The sequence below is a fragment of the Mustela erminea genome, chromosome 3 (genome assembly GCF_009829155.1).
Source record: "Mustela erminea isolate mMusErm1 chromosome 3, mMusErm1.Pri, whole genome shotgun sequence".
NCBI lineage: Eukaryota > Metazoa > Chordata > Mammalia > Carnivora > Mustelidae > Mustela > Mustela erminea.
The window spans coordinates 153,391,621-153,417,708 of NC_045616.1; the positions used below are offsets into that span (position 1 = coordinate 153,391,621).

General features: G+C 40.3%; 1 protein-coding gene across 1 annotated transcript in view; it reads left to right on the top strand.

Moving 5' to 3' along the window:
• The window catches only part of DNAH5 (dynein axonemal heavy chain 5), a 264,535-nt gene that overhangs the window by 94,477 nt on the left and 143,970 nt on the right, over nucleotides 1–26,088 (top strand). Inside the window, exons 18-30 of the mRNA XM_032337743.1 lie at nucleotides 4,632–4,797; nucleotides 5,428–5,667; nucleotides 7,045–7,235; nucleotides 7,324–7,411; nucleotides 10,070–10,203; nucleotides 14,466–14,667; nucleotides 15,220–15,455; nucleotides 16,585–16,803; nucleotides 17,806–17,868; nucleotides 18,161–18,399; nucleotides 19,151–19,391; nucleotides 21,711–21,910; nucleotides 24,936–25,089. Of these exons, the coding sequence (XP_032193634.1) occupies nucleotides 4,632–4,797; nucleotides 5,428–5,667; nucleotides 7,045–7,235; nucleotides 7,324–7,411; nucleotides 10,070–10,203; nucleotides 14,466–14,667; nucleotides 15,220–15,455; nucleotides 16,585–16,803; nucleotides 17,806–17,868; nucleotides 18,161–18,399; nucleotides 19,151–19,391; nucleotides 21,711–21,910; nucleotides 24,936–25,089 (2,373 nt within the window). The remainder of the gene's footprint in view (nucleotides 1–4,631; nucleotides 4,798–5,427; nucleotides 5,668–7,044; nucleotides 7,236–7,323; nucleotides 7,412–10,069; nucleotides 10,204–14,465; nucleotides 14,668–15,219; nucleotides 15,456–16,584; nucleotides 16,804–17,805; nucleotides 17,869–18,160; nucleotides 18,400–19,150; nucleotides 19,392–21,710; nucleotides 21,911–24,935; nucleotides 25,090–26,088) is intronic.

Sequence of the window (26,088 nt, forward strand, 5' to 3'; positions counted from 1 at the left end):
TTTGTTGAAGTTTCCAGTAGGCTAGTATTAATTAATAAGACATTTGTTTTAAATCTCTTTGGGACAGCATTTCTTCTTTAAACATTTTCTGGAGAACACCACTTCCCAAACTGGTGTTCTACGGTACACAGTCCTGCAGCCACTGCCAGGCAAACAGGAAGGCTGGGTCTGTGTTCAAACTGCTCAGGGTAAAGGCTGGACCCTTCCCCTTGCAGAGTCTTTACATATTAACAGTTAAAATACAGGTCGTCAGAAAGTCTCTTACATAAAGAACCCATTTAATTTTCTTTGGCCCACTATTTCTCAAACTTTTTTTTGCAAAAGGAACCCTTTCTCCCTATGCTGGGGTTAAGATCCTAGAAACCATGCTCTCTCCATGAAGCAGCCTTTTGGGAATGTCATTTTGGCATCCTCATTTGCAGTGTTCCTGATGGGCATCCTGAGTACAAGAATTCATCAGGGATGGTTTTAATTTCGCATGTCAGGAGTCCCCAAGACATCACCACTAGAAGGATGATTTATGAGAATGGTAGATTAAGACTTAAGATAACATTTTTTTTTTCATATTTTATTTATTTATTTGACAGACAGAGATCACAAGTAGGCAGAGAGGCAGGCAGAGAGAGAGGAGGAAGCAGGCTCCCCACTGAGCAGAGAGCCCAATGAGGGACTTGATCCCAGGACCCTGGGATCATGACCCAAGTGAAGGCAGAGGCTTTAACCCACTGAGCCACCCAGGCGCCCTAAGATATCATTTAATCTTAGATTAATCTTTAAGATAATCTTTAAGGTAACATTTAATCTTAAGACATAAGATTTGTAAGAAAGAATCCTGGAACTCAGCCTTTAGTTGCACTGAGGATTGAGATTTACTGCAGGGATGTGGTAAAGATAGGGAGACCCTAAGGGGAAAGAGGTGGGAGTTTGGAGGACTGCTTGCTTGTGTAAGCTTCCTTATACTGTCTCGCTATCACGAGAGGCCACAGAGAGTTTACTCTCGCCCCAGCAACAAAAATGCAGCAAAGTGTTTGCCACATTTCTGCACAGGGAAGCTCCTGAGAAACTCAGTGCCTGGGTTTCCAAAGGGTCTGGTCACAGAGGCACCCTCTGCCTAGGATGGACCCAAATTCCAGATACCCAGAAGGAAAACAGGTTGGCAGGAGTAGCCGCACTGTTTGCACAGCTGGGTAAGGCAGAGTGGGAACCTTCATGACATCTAGGCCCTGACACCAGCCAGAGACCAACCTGCCATGCAGAGTTTCAGACTCAGGCCTGTCCTGATAACCCTTTTCTGGATATGCAGTCATCTTCAGTTTACATTAAATTACTGTTAGATAATCAAAATTTAATGTCTACATTTTAGAAATTCCCATTTCCTCCTTTATTCAGATTTACAAACTCTGTCCAGACCCCCAAAGCCCCACCTCCCCTGTCGTGATCTTGCCCTCTGGGCAAACTGGGGTCCATGGTTTTAATATTACCCCTATTCTTAGTATTATTTTATAAAAATGTTCCTTTTCAATGTAAGCCCAAGTTTTAGAATATTTTTAAAAATGGAAAGAAGTAGGATTTTTATCAGTTAGACCGCCTCTGTTATGATTTTGGTGTATTGCCTATTTATATGCCTCTTAATAAAGTTGCAAACAGTGTTTTTCTCTCCCACTTAACATCTTTTCAAGAAATATTTTTCATGTTGCTATGTGGCTTTCGTAGTCAACCTTTTCAATGATGCCTTCAGAATATTTTATTGGGCTTATGTACCTTAATTTACTGACTGGTTCCTCATTGCTGGACATTTGGATGGTTTCCAAAGTTTTGCTGTTTTTGCCAAGAGCTATAATGAATATATTTATATGTACCATGTTTTTCTCCTCTGGGAGTATTTCTTCCTTCAAAGTAAAATTATTGCATCAAAGAATGTGTGTTCATTTAATAGCTTCTTAATATTTGTAGCCAAATTGCTTTTCAAAAGGATAACATCAACTTACAATGCCCTCAGCAATATGATAGTACCAATTTCACTATCTTCCAACAGATACCGTTTTATTGTAATTATAATAAATTGTAATAAAGATTTTATAATGAGGTATATAATAAAACAACAAATTTGTTATAAATAAACTATAGTAAATTTATTATAATAAATAATCAGAAATTCTAATTTATTAATTTTAGTTTAAGTAACAAAATCATAGAACCTAATTTTAATTTGCATTTTGATTACCAAAATCAGTGATTACCGATTAAGTGACTGCTTTCTCTTGAATTTGTTTACTTTTTATAATTCATTTATTCTTCAACAATTTTTATGGTGTTTCTATGCAAACCACTGCTTGGGGATACAGCTGTGAACAAAACAGATGAAATTCCTGCTTTCATGGAGCCCTTTTCAAGTGCAGGATACAGAAGAGCAAACAAACAAAAATGGCAAAAACCCAACAATAAGTTAGGTGGTAATAAGCTCAATGGAGAAAAATTAAGAGGGTAGTGATGAAAAGGCATAGCTGACAGAGAGTTGTGATTTATGTTGATGGACAGGGCTGACTTCTGTGATTACATTTGAGCAGAGGAGGTGAAGGAGCAAGCCATGTGAATATCTTTGGGGAAGAGAATTCCAGGCAAAGGGAACAGTAAGTGCAAAGGCCCTGAGGCAGAAACTTGTTATGATAGTTGGAGGAAGAGAGAGATGTTGCATTGAAGTTCATCTCTTATGTTCTTATGCTGAGGGGGAAGGGGGAAGGAGAAAAGGAATGGTTAGTAAGCATGGCATCTGGGGAAGCAGAGGAGTCCATGATTTAGAACTCAGGTTATGTGATAATTCTTAGGGAGAAGGGGAAATACTGTATTCACTGAAAAGGGATTAATGATAGAAGCCAGTTGGTCTTCAGGGTGAGGGCATGGGGTCCGGGAGTTGGGTGAGTCCCTGTGTCATTTGCTTTGTGCTGTAGAAATCAAGGCTATTAGCTGAGTATGTGGGAGAGGATGGTGTAAAGATTTGAGGATACAAGGATTTGAGGATACAGCTGATATGGGGGCCAGTAGAGGAACATGACTATAGTCATGTAGAATCATTCTGGGGTAGTGTTGGGGACCTGACTGAATTTGGGGATCACGAAGTCCCAGTACAATACCGGCATTGCCTTGACTTGGGTATGCAGGTGGAGAGGGTTGATTACCTGGTTCATGTGGTTTGGGCTTCTCCTGAGTGGGGCAGTGGAAGGCTGAGGGAGTGATAGAAGTAAGGGTATTTGCAAAAGAATGGTTGAACTGAGAAACCAAGTCATTAGGAAACAGTGTACAGAGTGAGGGATTTATGATACAGATTTTAAAACACATAGAGCGACCTCTCAGAGGACAAGGAACTGGTTTCTGTGGCACGAGATGAACAAGCCTGGGCAAATGTAGGTCTTGTGATTATGTATGATTTGCTGACAAAACAAATACTTTCTGAGTACTTACTAGTCTCTGTTCTAGTATTTTATGTACATTATCTTATGGAATATTCCCAACAACTTAGGTAGGTTCTACCATAGTCACCACTTTTCAGATTGGGAACCAAGGATTTCCCAAATCATGCAGAGCTAGGATTTGAACCCAGGAATTTTGTAAGTATAGACTTATTATTGGATGGTGCTAACTCTATCCCATCTCTTATCCAGTCTCCAACCCACCTTTTTTTCCTGATGGTCTCAAAGCTAGGGATGGAGTTTGGTAGTTGGGTGAAGTTCTGAGTTGGGAGTGACGTTCCCAACTTGTTTTATATTTTATTTGATGATAAAGAAGTTTAATAGTTTGTTTCAGGACACATCAGAATGTTCCTATGTCAATGGTATCAAAACGCCATGTGCCCTGCAGCAGTAGAGTAGAGGTGAAAGTCATTGGTGATGAGGAGGTAAATGAGCCATGAAGCTGACGTTTGGAGTAGATGGTCCATGAGCACATTAGAAGAGTCTCAAGATGAGTGATGGTGGGGCTTGGAAAGGAACTGGGGGCTGTGACCAACTAACAGAATCTATTCTCGCAAGGGCTTATTGTCCAGCCAGGTGGTAAATTGCTGACTGTCTGTATCATCTGTCTCTATCTCCATCCATCCGTCCATCCATCTATTCATCCATCCATCCGTCCGTCTGTCCATCCATTATTTATCTGTCTATCTGTCTGTACAGAATTGATTCCAGTGTCCCAGTCATATTAGTTTATATTTGTTAAATATCACTCTTGAAAAAAAAAAAAGGACTCTCCCGGGAGGGGAGAGGAATCTGAAATTAATTAGGGGCTGACTGTGGCTTGTTGCCAAAGGTGAGGAGAGAAGGAAGGCTGGCTAGAGCAGACTGATGTGAAATAAAGGATACTTCCTGGAAAGAGAGGCTGCTGGTAAACTTTCAGAGGTATTTCCCCCACTGTTGGAGAAGTAAGTGTCATTTTGGTCTGTCTGTGCTGTTCAGTAGAATCCCTATCTTTGATGTGTTCCTTTATGGGATGCCTGGCCCAGGTTCATGTGAGGGGTGTGGCCAAGCATCGTTGGAGGCCAAAATCCCATCTAGAAGCTGAATCTATGACATTACTGTTGTTACTGCTGTAGTCTCAAGAGCTAGACAGATATGACACCATGTTCTTTTTTTTTTTGATAGGACCTTTGTGTAAAGGGTGCTCAGATACTAAATTTTAAAAGCTCATTAGTGGAGGAAGCAGTGAATGAGCTAATAAATATGTTGCTGGATGTAGAAGTTCTATCCACAGAAGAAAGTGACATAGTGTCTAATATGAATGGTGCTGGCTCAAAAAATGAAAGTTCAGGTAAGAGATGGGGTCATGGAAGGGTCTTATTTTTCTAGGACATTACTGAGAACTAAAATTTCACTTTCTATGTGGTGATTAAATTCACCCTTCTGTAAATACTCTCCTCATTTTATAAGGATATTTATAAATCTGAAATTATGATTCTGGGCATATTGACATTCACCCCATTATTTTTGGTTAAACTACACACATGTACCTTATTGATAGAGTAGGATGCTTGATGGGTTGGAATCCCCATCGGAGAACCTCTACCTGTACTAAAGCAGAGCTTCTGTAGAACAGATGAAGGCACTGAGAGGCAGGAAGGAAAGTGATTCTCCCAAGGCTTTATGGCTACTGGTGGGGGAGAGAGAGCATCAGAACCCAGGGCCCTGCGGTCTGGCCTTGTCTTTACAGCCATAACTCCTGTCTCTCCTCCTGTTTCCGCACACTGAGTAGGAGAGGCCTTCATCAGCCCATCACGTGCCCCAATTTCTTCTTCCTGTTCTTTGATGGACTCACCTTCTAGGAAACCTGACATTTAAGTATTATTCAACTTGCGTATAATTATCTCAGTTTTCTTCTCTTTAATTACAGTAGGTGGTTCTTTCTTTCTCCATCTCTCTCAATCTTCTCATCTCCTAATAGCAAAGAGAGAAGAAGGAAAGTCAGACACCTCGACACCATCCCGCAAGGCCCCGGCAAGCCTCCTGCCTTTGGCGACAATCCTGAGAAAGAAGAAGGAGACTGAGATGTTAGAGGAGGAAGCCTGTGGGCTGCTTTCCCATTTCAACCACCAGAACATGGATGCGCTTCTGAAAGTTACAAGGAACACACTAGAGGCCATCCGCAGGCGTATTCATTCCTCCAACATGACAAACTTCCGGGGTAATAATTAAGCACAGTTTGTCTACTGGAAGCCCAGGTTGCTGCTTGTGTGTGTGTGTGTGTGTTCCTGTTATTTTAAAATAATTTTAAAAATCCATCATTTATTGAGAGCCTCCTTGTAAGAACTTTGATTATCCCAACACTTCTGTGAAGTAGATCTTATTAATCCGTACTCTCCAAAGCAGAACATTTCTTTACTACTTTTGTGTCAATTTAGTACTTTCCAGCTGGTTTGTTCCTTCTTAATACAATCATTTTCTCGACAACAAAATTCAGAAATGGGTGTTGCATCTCCCAGATGAGCCACAAAAATCCATCAAATCTAGAGACATTCTGAAATTAAATTTTCAATTAAAAATGAAAATACAGGGACGCCTGGGTGGCTCAGTTGGTTGGACGACTGCCTTCGGCTCAGGTCATGATCCTGGAGTCCCGGGATCGAGTCCCGCATCGGACTCCCAGCTCCATGGGGAGTCTGCTTCTCTCTCTGACCTTCTCCTCGTTCATGCTCTCTCTCACTGTCTCTCTCTCAAGTAAATAAATAAAATCTTTAAAAAAAAAATGAAAATACATTATTAATTCAAATTGCAAAATGATAGGGTAATAAACCCTATTTGTTTTGAATATTGGCATTGAAGGGGAAGTGTCCCTAATATTTAATTAAAAGTAGAATAAAAGTGGATACATTGAAGAGATTTTTGATTGGTAGCATGGAACAGAAGATAATGCTTTTATCTAACAAAGGGATATATTGGTTAATGTGCTGAATATTAAATCACACGTCTTCCCCAACTTTATATATTGAAGGTATTTTCAACTATATAGTTACGTGCACATGCATGCATGTGGACAGACAGACAGACACACACATTTATGTATTTATTCCTATACCAATAGTTATACCCATATGCAACTTGAAAAGCCCCTTGGATATAGATGGTGAGTTAGCCTTTATTTCATCTTCACTCTTTAACTGCTCCCAGTTTGGGTTATACACACTGTGGTAGAAAAGGCGTATGTTTTATGTGAAATTCCAAACTGGTTTTTGTTCCGAGGTCGGCTTCTTCTGACAACTCTTGTTGCTCCCCGTGCCTTGCCTCCTCGCTCCGCATGTAACTAATTCGCTGGGAGGCTGGTGTGTGGACAGCCTCGTGCGAGGTGTTTTAGATCCGCAGAAACTCTGTCGAGTTCCACTGACCTGCGTTACATTGAAGCACATGAGTTCCTCCGTAGCTTCCATTCATCCCCCAAATATTTGTCTGATAATGTATGTCCCATGTGTTGCTCCAAGTGCTTTAATTGTCCTGGCTTAAAAGGAAATAAACCCCACTTTAAATAAAAAAAGTTGTAAGCCTTCCCTCTTTTGTGTTAACCCAGACAGTAAGAGTGCATCTAGGCTGAAGCAGAACAGCCGGCCCATTTTCCGGGCAGGCATCACTCTGGCCATTCCCAACATCGCCATGGTCCCTGCCCTGGAGGACATACAGCAGACACTGAATAAAGCCGTGGACTGCATCGTCAGTGTCACCAAGGGGGTTAGACAGTGGAGCAGCGAGCTGCTGTCCAAGGTGGGTGTGGGGTGAAGGCATCGTTGCGTATGGAAGGTGCCGCTTTTGTCGATGGGACTGAGCTGAAAAATATCCTTTTACTTTGTAGAAAAAGATGCAGGAGAGAAAAATGGCTGCTTTGCAGAATAATGAAGACAGTGATTCTGATGTTGAAATGGGAGAAAACGGACCTCAAGGTGAATGTTCCTTTGGTTCTTTTGAACCATTCATTGAAAAGCAATGTTGAAGGAGCTCAAATGGATTTTTCCCTCCATGCAATTCGTAAATCAGTGTTGACTGGAATATTAATTTACGAGCCTATTTTAAGTTAATGTAATATAAAAATCCATGTGTTTTAATGACTCCATGATAAATTGTGTTTCTTTAGTGTGTATGTCCCAAATGTGGCTGCCTCACTGATTTCTGGTCCAGTGTAATGCTAGGAACAGGGGCATAAGAAGGACTTCAATCTCACAGTTTAAAGAGAAACTTGCCATCCTCACAATGAATATTTTCTGAGATTTAAGACACATTTTGTATCTTAACCCATTATGTGTCCTGTTGTGCTGACATGTTGTGATTTTTGCTATATATCTCATGGTTTTCATTTGTAGTCTGTAAAATTAGAGAACATATGCTATCCAAGTCGCTAATGACATTAAATGTTGCCCTTAGTCCTGCAAACTCTAAGGCAACTCTGCAAAAGGCAGACCCCATGTAATTTTCAATTTTTCTTTATCTCCCTGTGTGATAAATCAACGAACCATGAGAAGAAACTGAAGCAGGTTTCTCTTTAAAATTGTCTGTTACTGAGGAGGATAAAAATAGCTCAAAGCAACTTTGCCCACAACTTACGGAATTATTTATTTAACCCAAAAAAAGCATATGTTATTGTGTTCATTTCAATTTTTGTGTTATTTGGAAACATAGCTTTATGTCCTAGAATAGTTTAAAATTCAGAATTTTCTAAGCTCAAACTATGCTCAGTCATGAGTTATATCTGAGATTGCAAAGAAAAAATGTTTAATGAGAAGCTGTATATATAATTTTGTCATGACAAAAGAGAGTTAAAAAGAGAAATTGTCAAAATTTATGAATTGCAGTTAAAGCAGCACTTAGCGGGAAATTTACAAAAGAAGAAATACCTCAAATCAATAACTTCATCTTCTATCTTAAATTATCTTCAAGGTTACTAATTTTTTTTTTCCAGTGACAAATCTGTTGAGGTCCTCTCAAGAATTCCATTTATGTTCTCCACCTCAGAATTTGCAGTTGACTCTTGTTTTTCTGTTTCATTACCAGTATTCTCTATTTTGTGAGACACAATTCTCACACTCTCCTTTAATTCTTTAGAACGGGTTTTCATTCGTTCTCTGAACATTTTATAAAAGCCGATAGAAATTTTGTCTAGTAATTTCCATCGTTGGGTTTTCTCATGTATAGTTTTATTGAATGCTGTTATTACGTGTGGGCACTGCTTTTCTTTACCTTTGCATGGCTTACTGGTTTTATTTTTTTGAAAACTTGATATTTATTTATAAGGATTTTATTTATTTGTGTGTGTGTGTATGTGTGTGTGTGTGTGTGTGAGAGAGAGAGAAGGCACATAGGAGCAGGGAGAGTAGCAGAGGGAGAGGGAGAAGCAGGCTTTTCATGGAGCACGGAGCCCAAAGTGGGGCTCTATTCCAGGACCCTGAGATCATGACCTGAGCTGAAGGTAGAGACTTTAACCCACTGAGTCACCCAGGTGTCCCCCCAAATTTGGTATTTTAAAGCATATAGTGTGACAGCTCTGAAAATCTGCTTGTTTTACCCCCTACCCCCACCCCGCCCCAAGAGTCTGTTGTTACTGTTCCGTTACTGACTGTATTGACTTTGCTGGACTAATTCTGTAAGACTGGTCTTTCCTGTGGTGTGCACTACTGTGGACTCTGGCTGGTTAGTTTGAAGGTCAGCTAATGATTGTGCAGAGACTTCCTAATCCTTTGGACTGCTAAGGCTTACACCCTTTGCCTGGGAGCTGTATGGATGCTGGATCACCCTGAATACTCAGGAAGTTTTCAACTCTGCCTTAGCTTTTATTTACTTGATTGTGAAAGGCCCAAGTAAAAGACTGGGGGCATTTTAGGGCTTTCCTGGGCATGTGGATAGCTCTGTACAAGACGCATGACTTTCTAGAGCCCCAGGGGATAAGTCAAGGCTTTCCAGTGCCCTCTGTGGATCTCTCATTCCCCAGATCTTTAATTTTTTTGGTCAGCCTCTTGTTTGGCTCAGCTAATATCAACGTCACAGTCGTCTGTGAAGTTAATTGTTGCTGATGTTTTCTAACAAATGCCTTGGTGATAGGGATTCTTTCCTGCCCTTACTCAGTGAGTTCTGTCAGGTCAAGTAACAGTAAACTCTGAATGGGTCTTTTCCAGAGAACCTCCCAGTGGGTCAAAGAGGGACAATTGTCCCAGTGCAGTCTGGCCCCTTGGTGACTGCTAGGTTGTCTAGGTTGTGGCTGTGTTTCTCAAGGCTACCACATTACCAGGAGGGACTGTGGTCCTAAGGAAGTAAAACACCTCAAAACTCACCATTGTTACCCCAATTTTAGCATTTTTTCTTGAATAAAGAAGCACCACTTGGCTTGTTGCCAGCTTTGGTTAATGTCCAGAGTTCTGAAAAACTGATATTGACAAATGTTCCCCATTTTCAGTTGCTTTTGCAAAGAAGGAGGCTGTCAGAGGTCCTTCCTTTACAGAAGTGTCTTCCTTTCAGAAATCCCCTCAGTGTTTTAAAGCATATTCTCTTTGCTGTTGAGATAAACTTTTCTCTTTCTCTCTCTCTCTCTTTTGCTTTTTTTTTGCTTTTAGATACCTTTGAGGTAGCCTCTGTAAACTTACCCATTCCCGTACAAACCAGGAACTATTATAAGAATGTGTCCGACAACAAAGAGATTGTGAAATTAGTCTCTGTGCTGAGCACAATCATCAACTCCACCAAAAAGGTATGTCAAGAGGCCTTGTCGTCAGAGCCCTGTGCTTTGCAGTGTGTGCCTGTGTGTGGTCAAAGGTCACAAGCTTGTCCTATACACAGCCTGGGGATTAACTACTGTGCCTTCAGGGCTGGCAGTGGGGGGAAGCTACTGAACCTGGGATGTGGTCAGCAAATGTTTGTTTTAACTTAAGATTTTTCTTCCTAGATTGCAAACTGAAAAAGAGCGATTATTCCTACATTCCACACTGTGTTCTGTCTAATGCTGTAAACCCATGTGTTCACTGATTTAGTACACATAGACCTAATTGTTAAACAATTTGGTATGTTTCAAAGCGAACTGGTGTTGCGATTCACTTTCAGAGAATTGGTGATACCAGTAGCGACTAGTATCATTTGAAACCTAGTAAGATTTATAGTCAGTTTTTCAGATGTTTATAGTCAGGTAAATCTCATAAACCATCAGCTGAAAATTTATGTGTGTTGCCACGTGGAAATAAGATAATACAGACGACAGAGCAAATAGTAGTGCTGTTGGTACCAACTTATACTCAACAGGGGTGTAAATTCAGGTTAACTTTTCCTCCATTCTGCTCTTCTCCCAGATGCCCTGTTTTTATTCAGGCGAATCAGTTCTTGTTAGAAGGGTTCAAAACCCTGAAGTCAATTTCTACTTCAAAACAGTCTATATTCACGTTACCCCCCAAGACCTGTTGACTCTTTAAAAATGACTCTCAGTATTGAGGGAATGGTTGTCCCTCAGCAAATACATCTTTTCTATTAATCAGTTCAGAGAGAATGAGCTTTGTTTGTTTGGAAACATTTTGAAAAGCTGCCATTGCTGTAACCATGTGAAGAAATATTATTAAGTTTAATTTCAATGTGTTCCTGAGGGAACTGGAAGCTTTTACATGTATGCATTTTCAATTTTCTCTTTTTAATATATCGTTGATCCTATATTTAATTTTGCCCTAGGGACAGTGTTCACATAATTCAATTTAACAAATATTTATCTAGCGCTTACTTTGTCAAGCTCCACAGAAATGATAAAGGTAAGTAGTCTATGATGATAAGAAACATTCAGATATATTTTTGAATGTTGCAGTAATCATGGGAAATACAATAAGATAAATCAATAATGAAGCTCATTACTGTCACTGAATATAAGCATCCGTGATTATGAAAATCGCAGGGTAAGTCATAGCAGTCGAAATTAGCATACTGCTGGCAACAAAATGGTTATCTTTGTGTTATTTCTGTTGCGTTGACTTTTCTATTATATGAAGGAAGTGCAAATCTTAGGCACTTAGAATAACTCGAAGAACTTTTTCTGGATTGACAAGATGGATGAATTGCTTCCGGAAGAGTAAATATACACTTAAGCATCGTACCAGACATGGCCATTCCCCTGCAGCCAAGGACCCTTCTGGGTGATTCTGCCTCAACCAGGGAAAATCCCATGATCCCAGCCCTTTTCTTCTTGCCACAGCTGATTGGATCAGAATGTAAATCTGACCTACTTTCAGCAGATCCATAAGCTAGCCATCAACTTACAACCCTGCCTGCCTTGAAAAGATGAGCAGGACTGAACCATCGAAATAACCTTGGCAGGAAAAATCAGCAGAACAGCTGTACACATGCAGTGCAGGCAATTCTTCCTTAAAGCGCCAGGTTACCTCCACTTTATTTTATTTTTTATTTTTTTTTAGAACTTTTGAAATTAAGTTTTTATTATAATTCCAGTATTATTAACATAGAGTGGGTACCGCCACTTTAAAAACTTCTGATTTAATAACGAGTGACACTGTGAGAAAAGATAAGTGAGAGTCCAAAACTTCTTTAGTTAGGGTATATTCGTAATATTATAAAGATTAGAGAATGTTGAAAGAACTCAGGGTTCTGGAATTTCTACCCATGTTCAGCCATCTTTGATAATCTGTAATTCATTCGCCAATACATCATATGCTTGTGAAGTCCCCATGCTATGGCACTTCTTCCTGGGTATGAACGCCAACATCTCAGCCTGGGCCAGGGGACTGGTTTGGTGGGGATAAGTAGTGGCAGCTTAGCTTTGTGTGTTTTCATGAGTGAGACGTCTCCGTAGCGGTTAAACCTGAAGCTGGGAGAGACATTTTAGCGGACTGTGGGGAATGGTGGGGTGAAGCTGCTTGGTTTTCTTACAGGTAAAATTTGCTGAAGTGATTGGGCCATTGAGAATGCTGTCAATAATGTCATGTTTTTTGCAAATAATGGCATTTTTAAAAAGAGATTTTATTTATTTATTTGACAGAGAGAGAGCACAAGCAGGGGGAGCAGGAGAGGGAGAGGGAGACTCGAGACTCCTCTACTGAGCAGGGAGCCTGATGCGGGGCTCGAACGCAGGGCTCTGGGACTGTGACCTGAGCTGAAGGCAGATGCTTAACTGAGGGAGCCACCCAGGTGTCCCAGGAATGGCATTTTTAATTCCATCTCAGTTTAGAAAATTTTTTCTCATGTAGATGTAACTCTGAAATTGTAAGTCAGTAGGAAAAGTTGATTCCCAACAGGTATAAACATTAGCAATGATTATTTATAGATAATGATTTTCTGGTATGTAAATCTGCAAGGCTAATCTGAAAAAAAAAAAAGGCTCAATGAGAGTTAAGTTAGTTGTTAATTGAAATTGTAGGCATCTCTGCTGTAATACAATGAGTGTATTCCTGAAAATCCTCTTGTGCAAGGTTGCACGTTTAATTTAACATGGATTATGAGAAAAACGGGCTTGAGGCAGATCGTTGAAACCAGGAAATCTTGTTAATCACTGTAGTTTCAAAACTATGACAATCACAGTAAAATATCCACCCATTTAATAAGGGTAGAGTAAGTAAAGAACTTCATTATCAGAAAGTGAAAGAAACTTGGTGAACGGGTAGGTCTGAGAAAGAGTTGAAGACGCTGTTACGGAAACAAGGATACGATATAGAAAGACCATGTTGGACTGTGCAAACGATATTGTTGAAATGAAGTGGTGACCAAATTGGCCCCAAAGGAAAGCGTGGTGTAAGGACCGTGGCTCACAAGATTGTGCCCCTCCATGGCTGCTGCTTTAGCTGGTACAGAACGAAGTGCTGGGAAAAATAGCATTTGATGTGACCTCTTCATTACGTCGGCCTCTTCTCTGGTTACCTAATGTGAGTGAGCCAGTTCATCTCACAGAGGCACACTTTATAGCAAAGAGGACTGTTTATTAAAAAATGAATTTTGGGGGCGCCTGGGTGGCTCAGTGGGTTAAAGCCTCTGCCTTCAGCTCGGGTCATGATCTCAGGGTCCTGGGATGGAGCCCCATATCGGGCTCTTTGCTCAGTGGGGAGCCTGCTTCCCTTCCTCTCTCTGCCTGCTGCTCTGCCTACTTGTGATCTCTCCCTCTGTCAAATAAATAAATAAAGTCTTTTAAAAAAATGAATTTTTAAAACTTATATGCCATCCATAGTCAGTTATAAAAATAGTGGAAAAAGCTCCTGTTTACAATAATCTTTTCATTGAAAAATACCTAGGAACATACATGATAAAGAGTATGTGAAGTCTCTATGAAGATTCCTGTAACAGTTAACAAGTAATTAAAAAAATTAGAATATTTGGAAATATATACTATGTTCCTGGATGGGAAGATTTAATATTGTACAGATGCCAGTCCTAACCCAATGGGTGTATACATTTTATGTGATTCCATGCAACCTTCCAGTGGAGTTTGATGCTGGATATATTCTGTTTGCCTCTCCAGACCTTATCTCTGCCCTCTGACCTTGGGGAACAGATTAATAGATTTCCATTGAGGCTTCCAATAGATTTGACCAATGAGAGAGTCATGGGGGAGGGCTGATGCTGGTGGTAGTGTGGAGAAGAGGGAGGGGAAGAGAGTGACCTCAGACCTCAGATTTTTCCCATAGCACCCTTGGTGTGGCATGATTTCCAACTGTGGTTTCTGAATGGAAGGCCAGCTCCAATCAAGAGGCTCTCATCCAAAAGAGTCTTTAGGGACTTTCTTTTTCCAGTTTCTAGAAATGATCCCCCTCTCCTTTTGGCTAGGAAAGCTAATAGTTTTGTCATTGCTGCTCTTGATTTACTGTGTCCATGATGTACCTAGTTCCAGTTCTGTGGCATTTCTAACTACTCACACAGCTCACTGATTAAGGATTGTAACAGACCTGTGGGAACCAACAGCAGTTGACCAACATTCATGTATACATCCATTTCCACATCTTTCCTCTCAACACAAATCTGTTATTTGTATTCTAGGAAGTTATTACATCTATGGATTGCTTTAAACGTTACAATCATATTTGGCAAAAAGAGAAAGAAGAAATGGTTATGATGTTTATTACGAAAAGCCCCTTGCTCTCTGAATTTGAGTCTCAGATTCTCTATTTCCAAAAGCTAGAGCAGGAAATTAATGCTGAGCCAGAGTGCATCTGTGTGGGTGCTGTTGCTCTGTACACAGGTTGGTTCATTTTCTCTCATAAAAATACAACAGTATTGTTCTGTCTCTTTACCTAGATTAGTATTCCAGAGAGTCTAACTATCATTAAGATTGACTTTCCTTTTATGGGCTTTAAGTTTAAGACCAATTTGTAGATTTGTTTTTAATTCCCTTCTGCATAATTATATATTCTGTACTATTTTGAACACATTGCTGCTAGACCTTGAAAGTAAATGCTAATTCAGAGAAAGAGGGTGTGCATGTTGTATTTGGAATCAAAATTCACCCTTCCTTTAATAAATAATGATAAACATTTGAGGCTTATCTCCAATGGTTTTGATAATGTACTTTTTTCTTTAGCATTTCAAAATAATGTTCCAAATTGTTGTAAGACAAGCTTTATAAAATGAATGAATACATAATGAGTAGGAAAATCTTTTTTTTTCCAGTTTGATTCTCTTATGTACTACAAGGTAAATTGCAAGGTATTTATTATTGGTGAACAACAGCGCTCTGTCTTTTCTTACTGGTTCAAATTTTTCAAACTGATCTGTGGACATTTGGGTTTTACAGCTGACTTGAAGTTCACTCTGACTACTGAGACAAAGGCCTGGATGGTTTTCATCGGCCGTCACTGTAACAAAAAATACAGGAGTGAGATGGAAAACATTTTTACACTTGTTGAAGAATTCAATAAGAAACTGAACCGTCAGATTAAAGACCTAGATGATATTCGGATTACTATGGCGGCACTGAAAGAAATCAGGGAGCAGCAAATCTCCATTGACTTTGAAGTAGGACCTATTGAGGTAACTGATAATCATTTGCTCATTTTGGAATTATCTTTACATGTTGAGTGATATTAGCTGAAGTATTGTCTAGGTCTGGACTGTACTTACAAATAGATATCTAACTGAAGAACAGTTTCGGTAATGATGATATCTAACTTTATAGGATACCTTCTGTGGGTCAGTTCTGGTCCTTTATGTGACATCTAAGCTTCCTAAGTGTAGAGCCTGGGATGGGGATTTCTGCACAAGGGGTAGCTAAGAGAGGGTGTGATACCAGCTGTAGACTGATTTCTGCTTGATCCCAGGGGGTACTCTAGAGCATGAGATATATCACACAGTTAGTCCTACCTTGAGGGAAGGAAGACTGCCCTTTATACCCACAAGTCAATTCATCATTGACCATAATTTTCCCCTGAGGAGGCTCCCATTTAGTGGAGAACAATTTTGCAGGGAAAGAGGCAGCGATGATCTCCACAGACAGCACTCCTAGCAGCTGTGATAGGAATACCAGCTGGTTAACAGGACCTGGATGGAGCTGTGGGGGAGGAAAAATTCACCCTCTACCCTTCTTGGTGTTCTAGATGATTTTAGAATTAAATTGACATGAGACATTATCAGGAGAAAACCCAAAGTTTTATTATTTATATGCAAAGTCCCAATAATGAAATTATTAGTAATGAAATTACTAAAAAAATGAGCAAGACAGGCAGTTTTTTTTAAAATTTTTTATTTTTTATAAACATATATTTTTATCCCCAGGGGTACAGGTCTGTGAATCGCCAGGTTTACACACTTCACAGCACTCACCAAAGCACATATCCTCCCCAATGTCCATAACCCCACCCCCCCTTCTCCCAACCCCCCTCCCCCCAGCAACCCTCAGTTTGTTTTGTGAGATTAAGAGTCACTTATGGTTTGTCTCCCTCCCGATCCCATCTTGTTTCATTGATTCTTCTCCTATCCACTTAAGCCCCCATGTTGCATCACCACTTCCTCATATCAGGGAGATCATATGAGAGTAAGACAGGCAGTTTTTATGCTTTTTAGGCAAAGAGACAATAAATCTGTGAGGAATTGACAGATCAAAGAAAATGAGTGTGTGTGTGCATCTGACTGGCAGAAATTAAATTTTTCTTCTTTTGTGTAGGAATCCTATGCCCTGCTTAACAAATATGGGCTTCTGATTGCAAAGGAAGAGATGGACAAAGTTGATACTCTGCGTTATTCTTGGGAGAAGCTTCTGGCACGTGCCAGAGAAGTTCAGAATGAATTAGTCTCACTGCAGCCTGGTTTCCGGAAGGAACTTATCAGCACCGTGGAGGTCTTCCTCCAGGACTGTCACCAGTTCTACCTGGACTATGATTTGGTACAACTCCAGCTTTTTCTGTTTGTGTTTTTGGGGAAGAGCGAACAGAGCATGCAAAATGTTCAAAGATTTATGTCAAGTTTAATGAAATTCCCTAGGAGTGGGAATTTTATTTTAATGAGAGCAATCTACAAAAAGAGAATTTAAAAAGTGCTGTCCATGTTGTATCATTGGTCTGTTCCTGAGGTTGTCTGATAACTTTCTAAACTTGTGTAGACAAATGCTATTCACATATAGTTAAAACAGACCTATAGCTTTCCTTGGTTCTACACATACTGCAGAGTTCCACGCATGTGCCAGGCACTGTCCTTGGTGCTGAAGACAGTGAACAAGACAGATGGAGTTCATGTTTTAGTTATTCAAGAGTTTTAGTGCCAACTCTCCTACTGGGTATATGCTGTATAATAAGACACATTTCTAGCCAATTATAATATACCACAGAAAGGAAATATGTAGCGTAAAGGGTACAGTTTGTGTCTACTATATAGGAAAAACACACCAAACCACAAAGTTGGTGGAGTTATGAGATTGGATCCATGGACTAACTTCATGGATGAAGAAGTGCAGAAATCTACCCATTGTAGGTGTTTAATGTAGGAAAACCTGTTGGGAATGTTAAGGTTATAGGTCACTTTGCAAATAGATATGAAAATGGTAAAAACACATTAGGGTTTTAATTGAAAACCAGACATATGGGCTTCTTATCGAGTGCTTATTGACATTTCTTTGCCTGTGTCACCTAAGAAATGAATAGTATTAGTTTTTAATTTTCAAAATTTCTCGAAATTTAGAATTTGTGGTATTTGTTGTGGTATTATTTGGAAGTTGTGATTTTTTTAGACTTGAAAATATTTCCAAATGAGACACTTTCCTGAGTCCTTTTCTACAATTAAAAAATGAAGTTTCCTGTCATTGATGTGACATGCATGAAAGCTAACTTTGACGCACAAAAAACCCATAGGTAACACTTCATTCTATTTTATATTTAACTTTTTGTTTCAGAATGGTCCAATGGCCAGTGGCTTGAAACCCCAGGAAGCCAGTGATAGGCTTATCATGTTTCAGGTAATCTTTTTAGTTTCTATGGCCTCCTAAACGACCAAAACCTTAAGGTGTTTTGGACACATACATTTCCCCCCTTAATATAGAAAGGCCTATTGTGGAATGTTTTTAACAATGTGATTTGGGATGATTATAATTGGAGTTAGTTTCTATGTAGTTAACTATAGTTATTTACTATTCTTACTTGTCTGTGCTCAGAGATCATACATGTTTGCTTCTTTGCCAAGCTTTTGAAATTTACATGTTTATTCATGTGTCAGTCGTCTCGATGAGTTTCCTCTTATGTTTTCTTTAGAATCAATTTGATAATATCTATCGGAAATATATCACCTATACCGGAGGAGAGGAGCTTTTTGGGCTGCCGGTTACTCAGTATCCTCAGCTTCTTGAAATAAAGAAGCAATTAAATCTTCTACAGAAAATATATACTCTATACAACACCGTCATAGAAACTGTAAATAGCTATCATGATATCCTTTGGTCAGAAGTGAATATTGAAAAAATCAACAGTGAACTTTCAGAGTTCCAGAACAGGTGAGAAATTAAATGTTTAGCACGCCCAGAGCTATTGAATCTCAAATGCTTTCTTTTTTGATAGGTTGTCAAGTTCTTTTCTCACCCCCAGATGTTTTGCAAGCACATCTCGTGCTGCCTTGCTGTTGTCTGTTGACATCACCCCTGTCAGACACTATTTATTAATTACCCCTGTGTGTGCGTGGTGAGACAAGCACATCATTTAAACCTGGATGAATCTGGTCCAGGGCTTTTCTGCATCTTGGAGGGAGATGATCTCTATTTATGTTATACTTACCAACATTTTAAGTTTATGTGAGATGACTTCCTATAATAAAAACAGGAGCCCTTTGATTTTTCTTTATTCTTTTAAGTGTTGAACCCAATGAAAATAGAGGGTCATTTGTTAAATTTTTTTTTTTTTTTTGGTTGACAGCCTGATACACTCTGTTGTGCTTTGTACTTAGAAGGCTCTTAATACCTGTTAGTAGAATTGAGTTGAATTGGGAGGTACCGCTATCCTTTAAAATAATGCCTTTTTTTTCTAGTTAATTTTTATAAGAAAATTGAAAAAAATCTTTCCTCATTGGGAGGAACAATCTTCTATAATGTATAAGTTTATTATATTAACAGATACCCTCTCAGTCCTGAGATTTGAAAATGTGGTAAATATTCATAATGACTGTTTTTGATAGAAATGCTAGGAGAGAGTCTTGGATGAGGTACAGTTAGGCTCATCTTTGAATAACTGCTCATGGTGTTCACTTCGCAGGTGTCGGAAGCTGCCCCGAGCCTTGAAGGACTGGCAGGCTTTCTTGGATCTGAAGAAGACCATTGATGACTTCAGTGAATGTTGCCCACTCCTGGAGCACATGGCCAGTAAGGCTATGATGGAGAGGCACTGGGAAAGGATAGCTGCTCTCACTGGGCATAGTCTGGATGTGGGGAATGAAGCCTTTAAATTGAGAAATATCATGGAGGCACCTCTTCTGAAATACAAGGAAGAAATAGAGGTACAGTTGATAAAAAGTATGATGCAGTGGGGGGATTGGAAGGTCCATAGGGTTTATTTTGATAGTGTTCCTACATTACAGAATGTTGGATCAGGAAACCATATTAAGTCAATTAAAATGCTTTTCAGGGCATTCAGCTCTTCCTTCCTTCAACAAATGTTTACATGACAGGTTCTGTGTTAAGTGCTGGGAACATAAGGATACATTCCTGCATTCACAGATCATTAATAATTTGTGTAGTGAAATAGTTATCCAAATAAACGTATAGTTACAAGATGGGGTAAATATCTTTGACGTAAAAGTATCTGCACTAGGACAGACTATAATAATAAGCTTAACCTCTTTGGGGGTGGGGAGTGTTAAAGTAGGGAATGCTGGAGTGCATGTCCATGACTGCTGGGGAGTACGTGTCCATGAGCTTCTGTCTTAGGGCAGGGAGAGGTTTGGAAAGTGCCAGAAGTCAGTGTCAGGCAGGTAAGACAGCATGTGTAAAAGGTCTGAGGTGTGTTTGGGAAACCAGAGGAAAGCCAGCATAATTTGGTCTTTGGGCCCATGGGGAGCCATCTGGGAGACATATTTTGAGCAGAGATGACATAGTTGGGTTTGCATTTTGTAAAGATCGCTGTGGTAGATGCATGGAGAAAGGATTGGGGGAGGGCCAGTGGGAATGATGGGACAGTCTACTGGGGGTTATAAGAATATCTCAGACAAGAGATAATGGTATCTTGGGCGAGAGGGCAGGCAGTGAAGCTGGAGAGGAGAGAGAAGATTGAGAAGATCTTTAGAAGGCAAAGCTGGGTAGAATTTGGTGAGCGGGGGAACATGGTAGGAGAAAAAATGGGAAGGGTTAAGGAGGAGCCCTAGATTTCCTGCTGAGAAATCTCAGTGGCTGAGTGTGCTAATCAGTGAGATGGGGAATTATCGGAAGGGGATCAGTTGGATGACAAGGGGCAGAGAACTTAGGGCATGAATCTGATATTTTACAGACTGTGTTTGGGATTCTCTGGATAGATCCAAGTACAGAGGCCCAGTTGGCAAATGGATATGGGTCTTATATGGAGACACAAAAGGTTACAGGCTATGGGCATAGAAGAGCTCACCCAGAGAGGGAGTGCAGCACGAGAGGAGGAGAGGGCAAGGACAGGGCTTGGCTCATAGTCCAGAAATAAATGTGGCTGCAGAGGAGCCTGGGATAGTCAGGTTTCTGTTAATTCCTCCTCTCATACTGCACCGATTTGGCTCTAGGGTTAAGTCAGATACACAGTAAACTTTGAGTCTTTGATTAGAGTTTCAAAATTTAAAAGGTTTTTACATGATCTATTTTTATCCAAATGGAGATATAATTGACATATGACATTGTATAAGTTTAAGGTATATAATGTATTGAGTAGATACACTGATATTGCTGCATGATTGTCACTGTGCCGTTAGCTAACACCTCTGTTGGCCACATAGTTACCATTTCATCTAGCAGTGGTAGCAGTTAAGCTCTAGTCTATTAGAAAGTTTAATATTTGCAATAGAGTTTTGTTCTCTATAATCCCTATCCTGTGTATTGGATCTCCAGGCCTTATTCATCTACTGGTTGCAAGTATGTATCCTTAAACATCTGTCCTATTGGGGTGCCTGGGTGGCTCAGTGGGTTTAAAGCCTCTGCCTTCAGCTCAGGTCATGATCTCAGGGTCCTGGGATCGAGCCCTGCATCGGGCTTTCTGCTCAGTGGCGAGCCTGCTTCCTCCTCTCGCCCTCTCTGCCTGCCTTTCTGCCTCCTTGTGATCTCTCTCTATCAAATAAATAAAATCTTTAAAAACAAAACAAAACAAAACAAAAACGATCTGTCCTATTGCCCCTCCTCCAGCCTCTGGTAACTACCATTCCCCTTGGTTCTTTTTTGAGTTTGGTGTTTTCAGATTCCACATGTGAGGGATATCATAGAGTATTTGTCTCTGTCTGACTTGTCTCAGCCTAATGCCCTCAAGTTCTGTCTGTGTTGTTGCCAATGGCAGGATGTCCTTTCTCATGGCTGAATAGCATTCCATTGTTGCATGTCTTTTCTGTCATCTTTCTTTCTGGTAGAGTTTGATGGGAAGTTTTCCAACTTAAGGTTCTGTTGTTTAGTAATAGCTCCATCTTCGTCTCTTTCCCTAATTGTGTATCTTCATACACATGCTCCATTTCTTATATTGCATTTTATAGCTGGAAAAAAAGTATAGGAACGTACGAGGCAAATAGTGAGGTCAGGACCTTTGTTGAATCTGGACTTTTGACGAAGGATGTGTGACTTTCGTGTGATCCAACGAGAGCTTGCAATTTTAATAGGACATCTGCATCAGTGCAGTGAAAGAGAGGGACATTGAGCAGAAGCTGAAGCAGGTGATGAACGAGTGGGACAGCAAAGCATTCACCTTTGGCAGCTTTAAAGCCCGTGGAGAGCTCCTCTTACGGGGAGACAGCACCGCAGAAATCATCGCCAGCATGGAGGACAGCTTGATGCTGCTGGGCTCCCTTCTGAGCAACAGGTAAGAAGTCCATCCGTCGCTCCCCTGAGATTCGGGAAACATTGTAACAAACACTTTTAAGGGAAATTCATTTTTAAGATGCCGCAGTAGCCCCCATATCATTTAAATGTTAAAAATCCTTGTTGTAATTTTCTCCTCTGCCACAGCATGTATAATCCCTTTTTTATTTCATTATCCCCTGTTTGTGGGATGTGTCTGAGACCGTCAACTGGACAAAATAGCACAACATGTAATTAGCCACTCGGATCTTGCGGAACGTTTCAGCTTTGCTGCTGACAAGCCTCGCCGCACAGCTGACAGCTCGACCGGCTCTGGAGTCCAGGGGAAATTAGGCTGAGTTTCAGAATAATCATCTACTTGGGAAATCATTGTGCCAACATATGTGGACTAGAAACTCTTAGTTGTGTCCATACTTTAATGAGATGACAGATTAAGATGGAGAAGGAATTTAATTCATAAAAAGAAGTAAAACAGCGCAGTCAGATACTAGTCTAACACTTCTACCTGACACTTCCTAGCAAAGCCTTCACGCTTTGGACACAGGAGTGTTAGACTCATGAACCGAATGTTTCCTTGGTCCATTGCTTGCCTTTGCTCTTTCGGAAATAATTTCTTGTTCTCTAGCATCTTCTCAAATATTTGGTGATAGGGTATCATGTGGGTATCATTGAGATATGAGTTTTTAGCATTCTGTCTTTCAAATATCACTCTACCTTGTGTACACATGTGTTTCAGTAATTTTAATGTAAGGATTAATAACCCCTTAATACTGTTTGCATAGAAATTTCTCTCCATATTTACTTGGTTCACTTGAGTGTTTGAAGTGAGTAATCTGGAGTATACAATTAGATCTTAGAGATTTAGACCATTGGTAATCTTGACTCTGAACTGCTCAGGATTTGAGAGTTTTAATGAATTCGGTTGTGACTCATACCCGAGTAAGATAAAGGATGGATGGAAAATAGCACTCCTTAGGGAGGTAGAAAATGTAGACTTATAAATTAAGTAAAAATTATTTATGCTGAGGATCGGTCAACTCTCCTTACAATGACATTGAATTCACAGACAAGAGTTGTGTGAGGAGCACATATGCAGTACGAATTTGTTGAACACCTACGTGTGCCCTGTGCTCTTCTGGAAAGAAGAGGGAATAAAACGAAGACCTCCGTTGCTGTGGAACTGCATTCTAGTGAAAAACATAAATAACCCCCCCGAAAATGTGCAATATTGAAACGGTTTATTTAACAATTAAGACTATGGTAATGGAAATTTTATTCACGAATATGACTCATATTTGAGAAGACTTCAAGTCCATAGTCTTGGAATGGGAGTGTCGATGAGGGAGAAGAAGAAGAGGGAGAACAACAATAGGCAGTGGCATCATTTAGAATTTTATCTGCGAATAATAGAGGCACCACACACGACATTGCGTGCGTCAGACTGAGGTTTGCGTGTCTCTCACATAAGGGAATCTCTAAGGTTGATGAGAAGCTCCACCTCATCATCAGGGACCTAGGCCTTGTCTGGCTTACTTTTCTGTCTCGTCCAAGTGTGGTCCTTCCCTACCGTAATTCCCCTTCTGTCCCGTGCTGCGACTGCTCCTCCAGAACAGTGATTCTCAGAGTTGGCTACAAGCTGGACACACCTAGGGACTTCCATCCCTGTGCCTGGGCCACATCTCAGACCGGTCGAATCAGAGTCTCCTGGAGGTGGGGTCCGGGAGGGCATGAGTCGTTTTTAAGGTCTGCTGGATGATCCCAGACTGCAGCTGAGGTTAAGAACTACTGATGTGGAACTTAGTCCTGGGACTGCACGCTGCCGCAGAGGGGGCTGGGAAATTCGGTACTGTAACTGGGCAGCTCTGTGTCCAGGGAGAAATGGAGTTCTCTATCCAAAGAGAAGGAGAAAAGACATTGCAAGACCACGTCAGTTTCTGTCTCAAGAAAGAAAAAGGGGAGCTATAGGTGAACTATAAAAAGTGGCTTTCGGAGTGTACACGTACAGATGTGTGAGCCCTAACACATGCACACTTGCATGTGCACATGCACACACACACACGCATACACACAAAAGTGGCTTTCAGAGTGTACACGTACAGATGTGTGAGCCCTAACACATGCACACTTGCGTGTGCACACACACACATACACACAAAAGTGGCTTTCGGAGTGTACACGTACAGATGTATAAGCCCTAACACATGCACACTTGCATGTGCGCACACACACACACACACACACGCACACATACACAATCATGAGTGGGTGGATATGAGTGAGTGGGAAGTTGGAAAGAGACCCAGAAAAGGGGAGTTTAGAGAGATCGCAGAGGTTGTCATATTTGAAAATTGAATTAGTTGTTTGGTCTCCACCAGTGTCTCTGTAATTACTCCATTTAAATGAAAAACCAGAGAGTTCCTGGAATGAGCACAGAAGGTCAGCAGAAAGAATATTATGCTCTTGGCTGTAGCAACACTGACTCGCATTTTATTTCTCTAGAAGTTGGGTGGAGTCAAGTCTAAGTTGCTAACAAGTTGAGCAATGTACTCAGTGGGTTAAGCCGCTGCCTTCGGCTCAGGTCATGATCTCAGGGTCCTGGGATCGAGTCCCGCATCGGGCTCTCTGCTCAGCAGGGAGCCTGCTTCCCTCTCTCTCTCTCTGCCTGCCTCTCCATCTACTTGTGATTTCTCTCTGTCAAATAAATAAATAAAATCTTAAAAAAAAAATAGTGATGAATTTGTCACTTGGTAGCATCATTTTAAAAGCCAGGAACAGGGGGCAGCTGGCCGGCTCAATCTGAAGAGCATGCGGCTCTTGACCTCAGGGTTGTGAGTTCAAGCCTCACGCTGGATGAAGAGATTACTTAAATAAATAAAACTTTAAAAAGCCAGCAACATAAAGTCCTAAAGAAATGGGTAAAGATTAGGATAAAAAAAAAATCTTTCAGTTTGAAAAGAACAATAAAAAGAAAACACTAAAAAAAATATTACCACCCAAATGCTGAACGTATGTATTTTCCATTTTAGGTACAATATGCCATTCAAGGCCCAGATTCAAAAGTGGGTGCAGTGCCTTTCCAACTCAACAGACATCATTGAGAACTGGATGATGGTGCAGAACTTGTGGATTTACCTAGAAGCTGTCTTTGTTGGAGGAGATATTGCTAAGCAGCTGCCCAAGGTTTGAATATTGTCCTTAGGATTTCATCAGAGGTTTAGCTTAGAGAACTGTCTAATAGCTAATAATTCCTTTAAAAATGCAATAATAGCTCAACCTCTCTTGAGCCACACCCCCCTCAATCTTTTTGTTGTTGCCTTGGAACTATTTTTTAAAGAGCAGCTGTGGATAAGAAGGGATGCAATTGCTAGAGAATTGGGCCATTTTGTAGGAAGTGGAGGGTTAAGAAAACAAAGGACAGATGCCTGCATAATTGATACGTTTCTTCAGGTAATTTGAAGGTAGAGTTTGGAACAGTGTAGAATTATGGAATTGTTATCTCGACAATGGTAGGATAATTTCTTCTGCTATTACTGACAGTTTAAAACAACCATGCTGAATGGTATACCCAATTATATCTGCACCGGAAAACTGGGAGGTGGAAACAGGCAGGAAAAATCTCCAGAACAAAAAAAGGACTTCTCAGGATTGTCACCAAATTAAATCATCTCACTGGGAAAATGGAGGGTAGTATTTTGAGATTTTTATAAAAAAAACATTTCTACCAAATCTTAAGGATTCTTATTCAATTACCTTAAATTGTTTGCAAAATTGCAATGTTTTAACGATATGCTTGGGTTTTAGAAGCACAATTATGTTGAGCGCTCTCTGTGCTCGGCCTTCCTACATTTCCTGTGACAAGTTTTCAGTGTCATTATAGAGGACAGATCTGTTGGCCTATGTATTTTTTACCTACCACTGAAATGTTTCCACACACTGAAATTTTAAGTATTTGTATTTAGTTTTGCTTTTATATTTGGGCAAGGGTTTCTTCTTGCTGGGGGGAGGTGAATCTCAAATTGGACTTAATAGTGGAAACTTGTCACATACAATATTGAAGGAGCTTGTCTGGGTCTCCTATATGATATTACATACTTATTGGTAAATTATAGGAAGTTTAAGGGAAGAAAACAAAAATTATTTCTACTCTCTCAAATTAATCTCCATATTTTCCACTTTTTT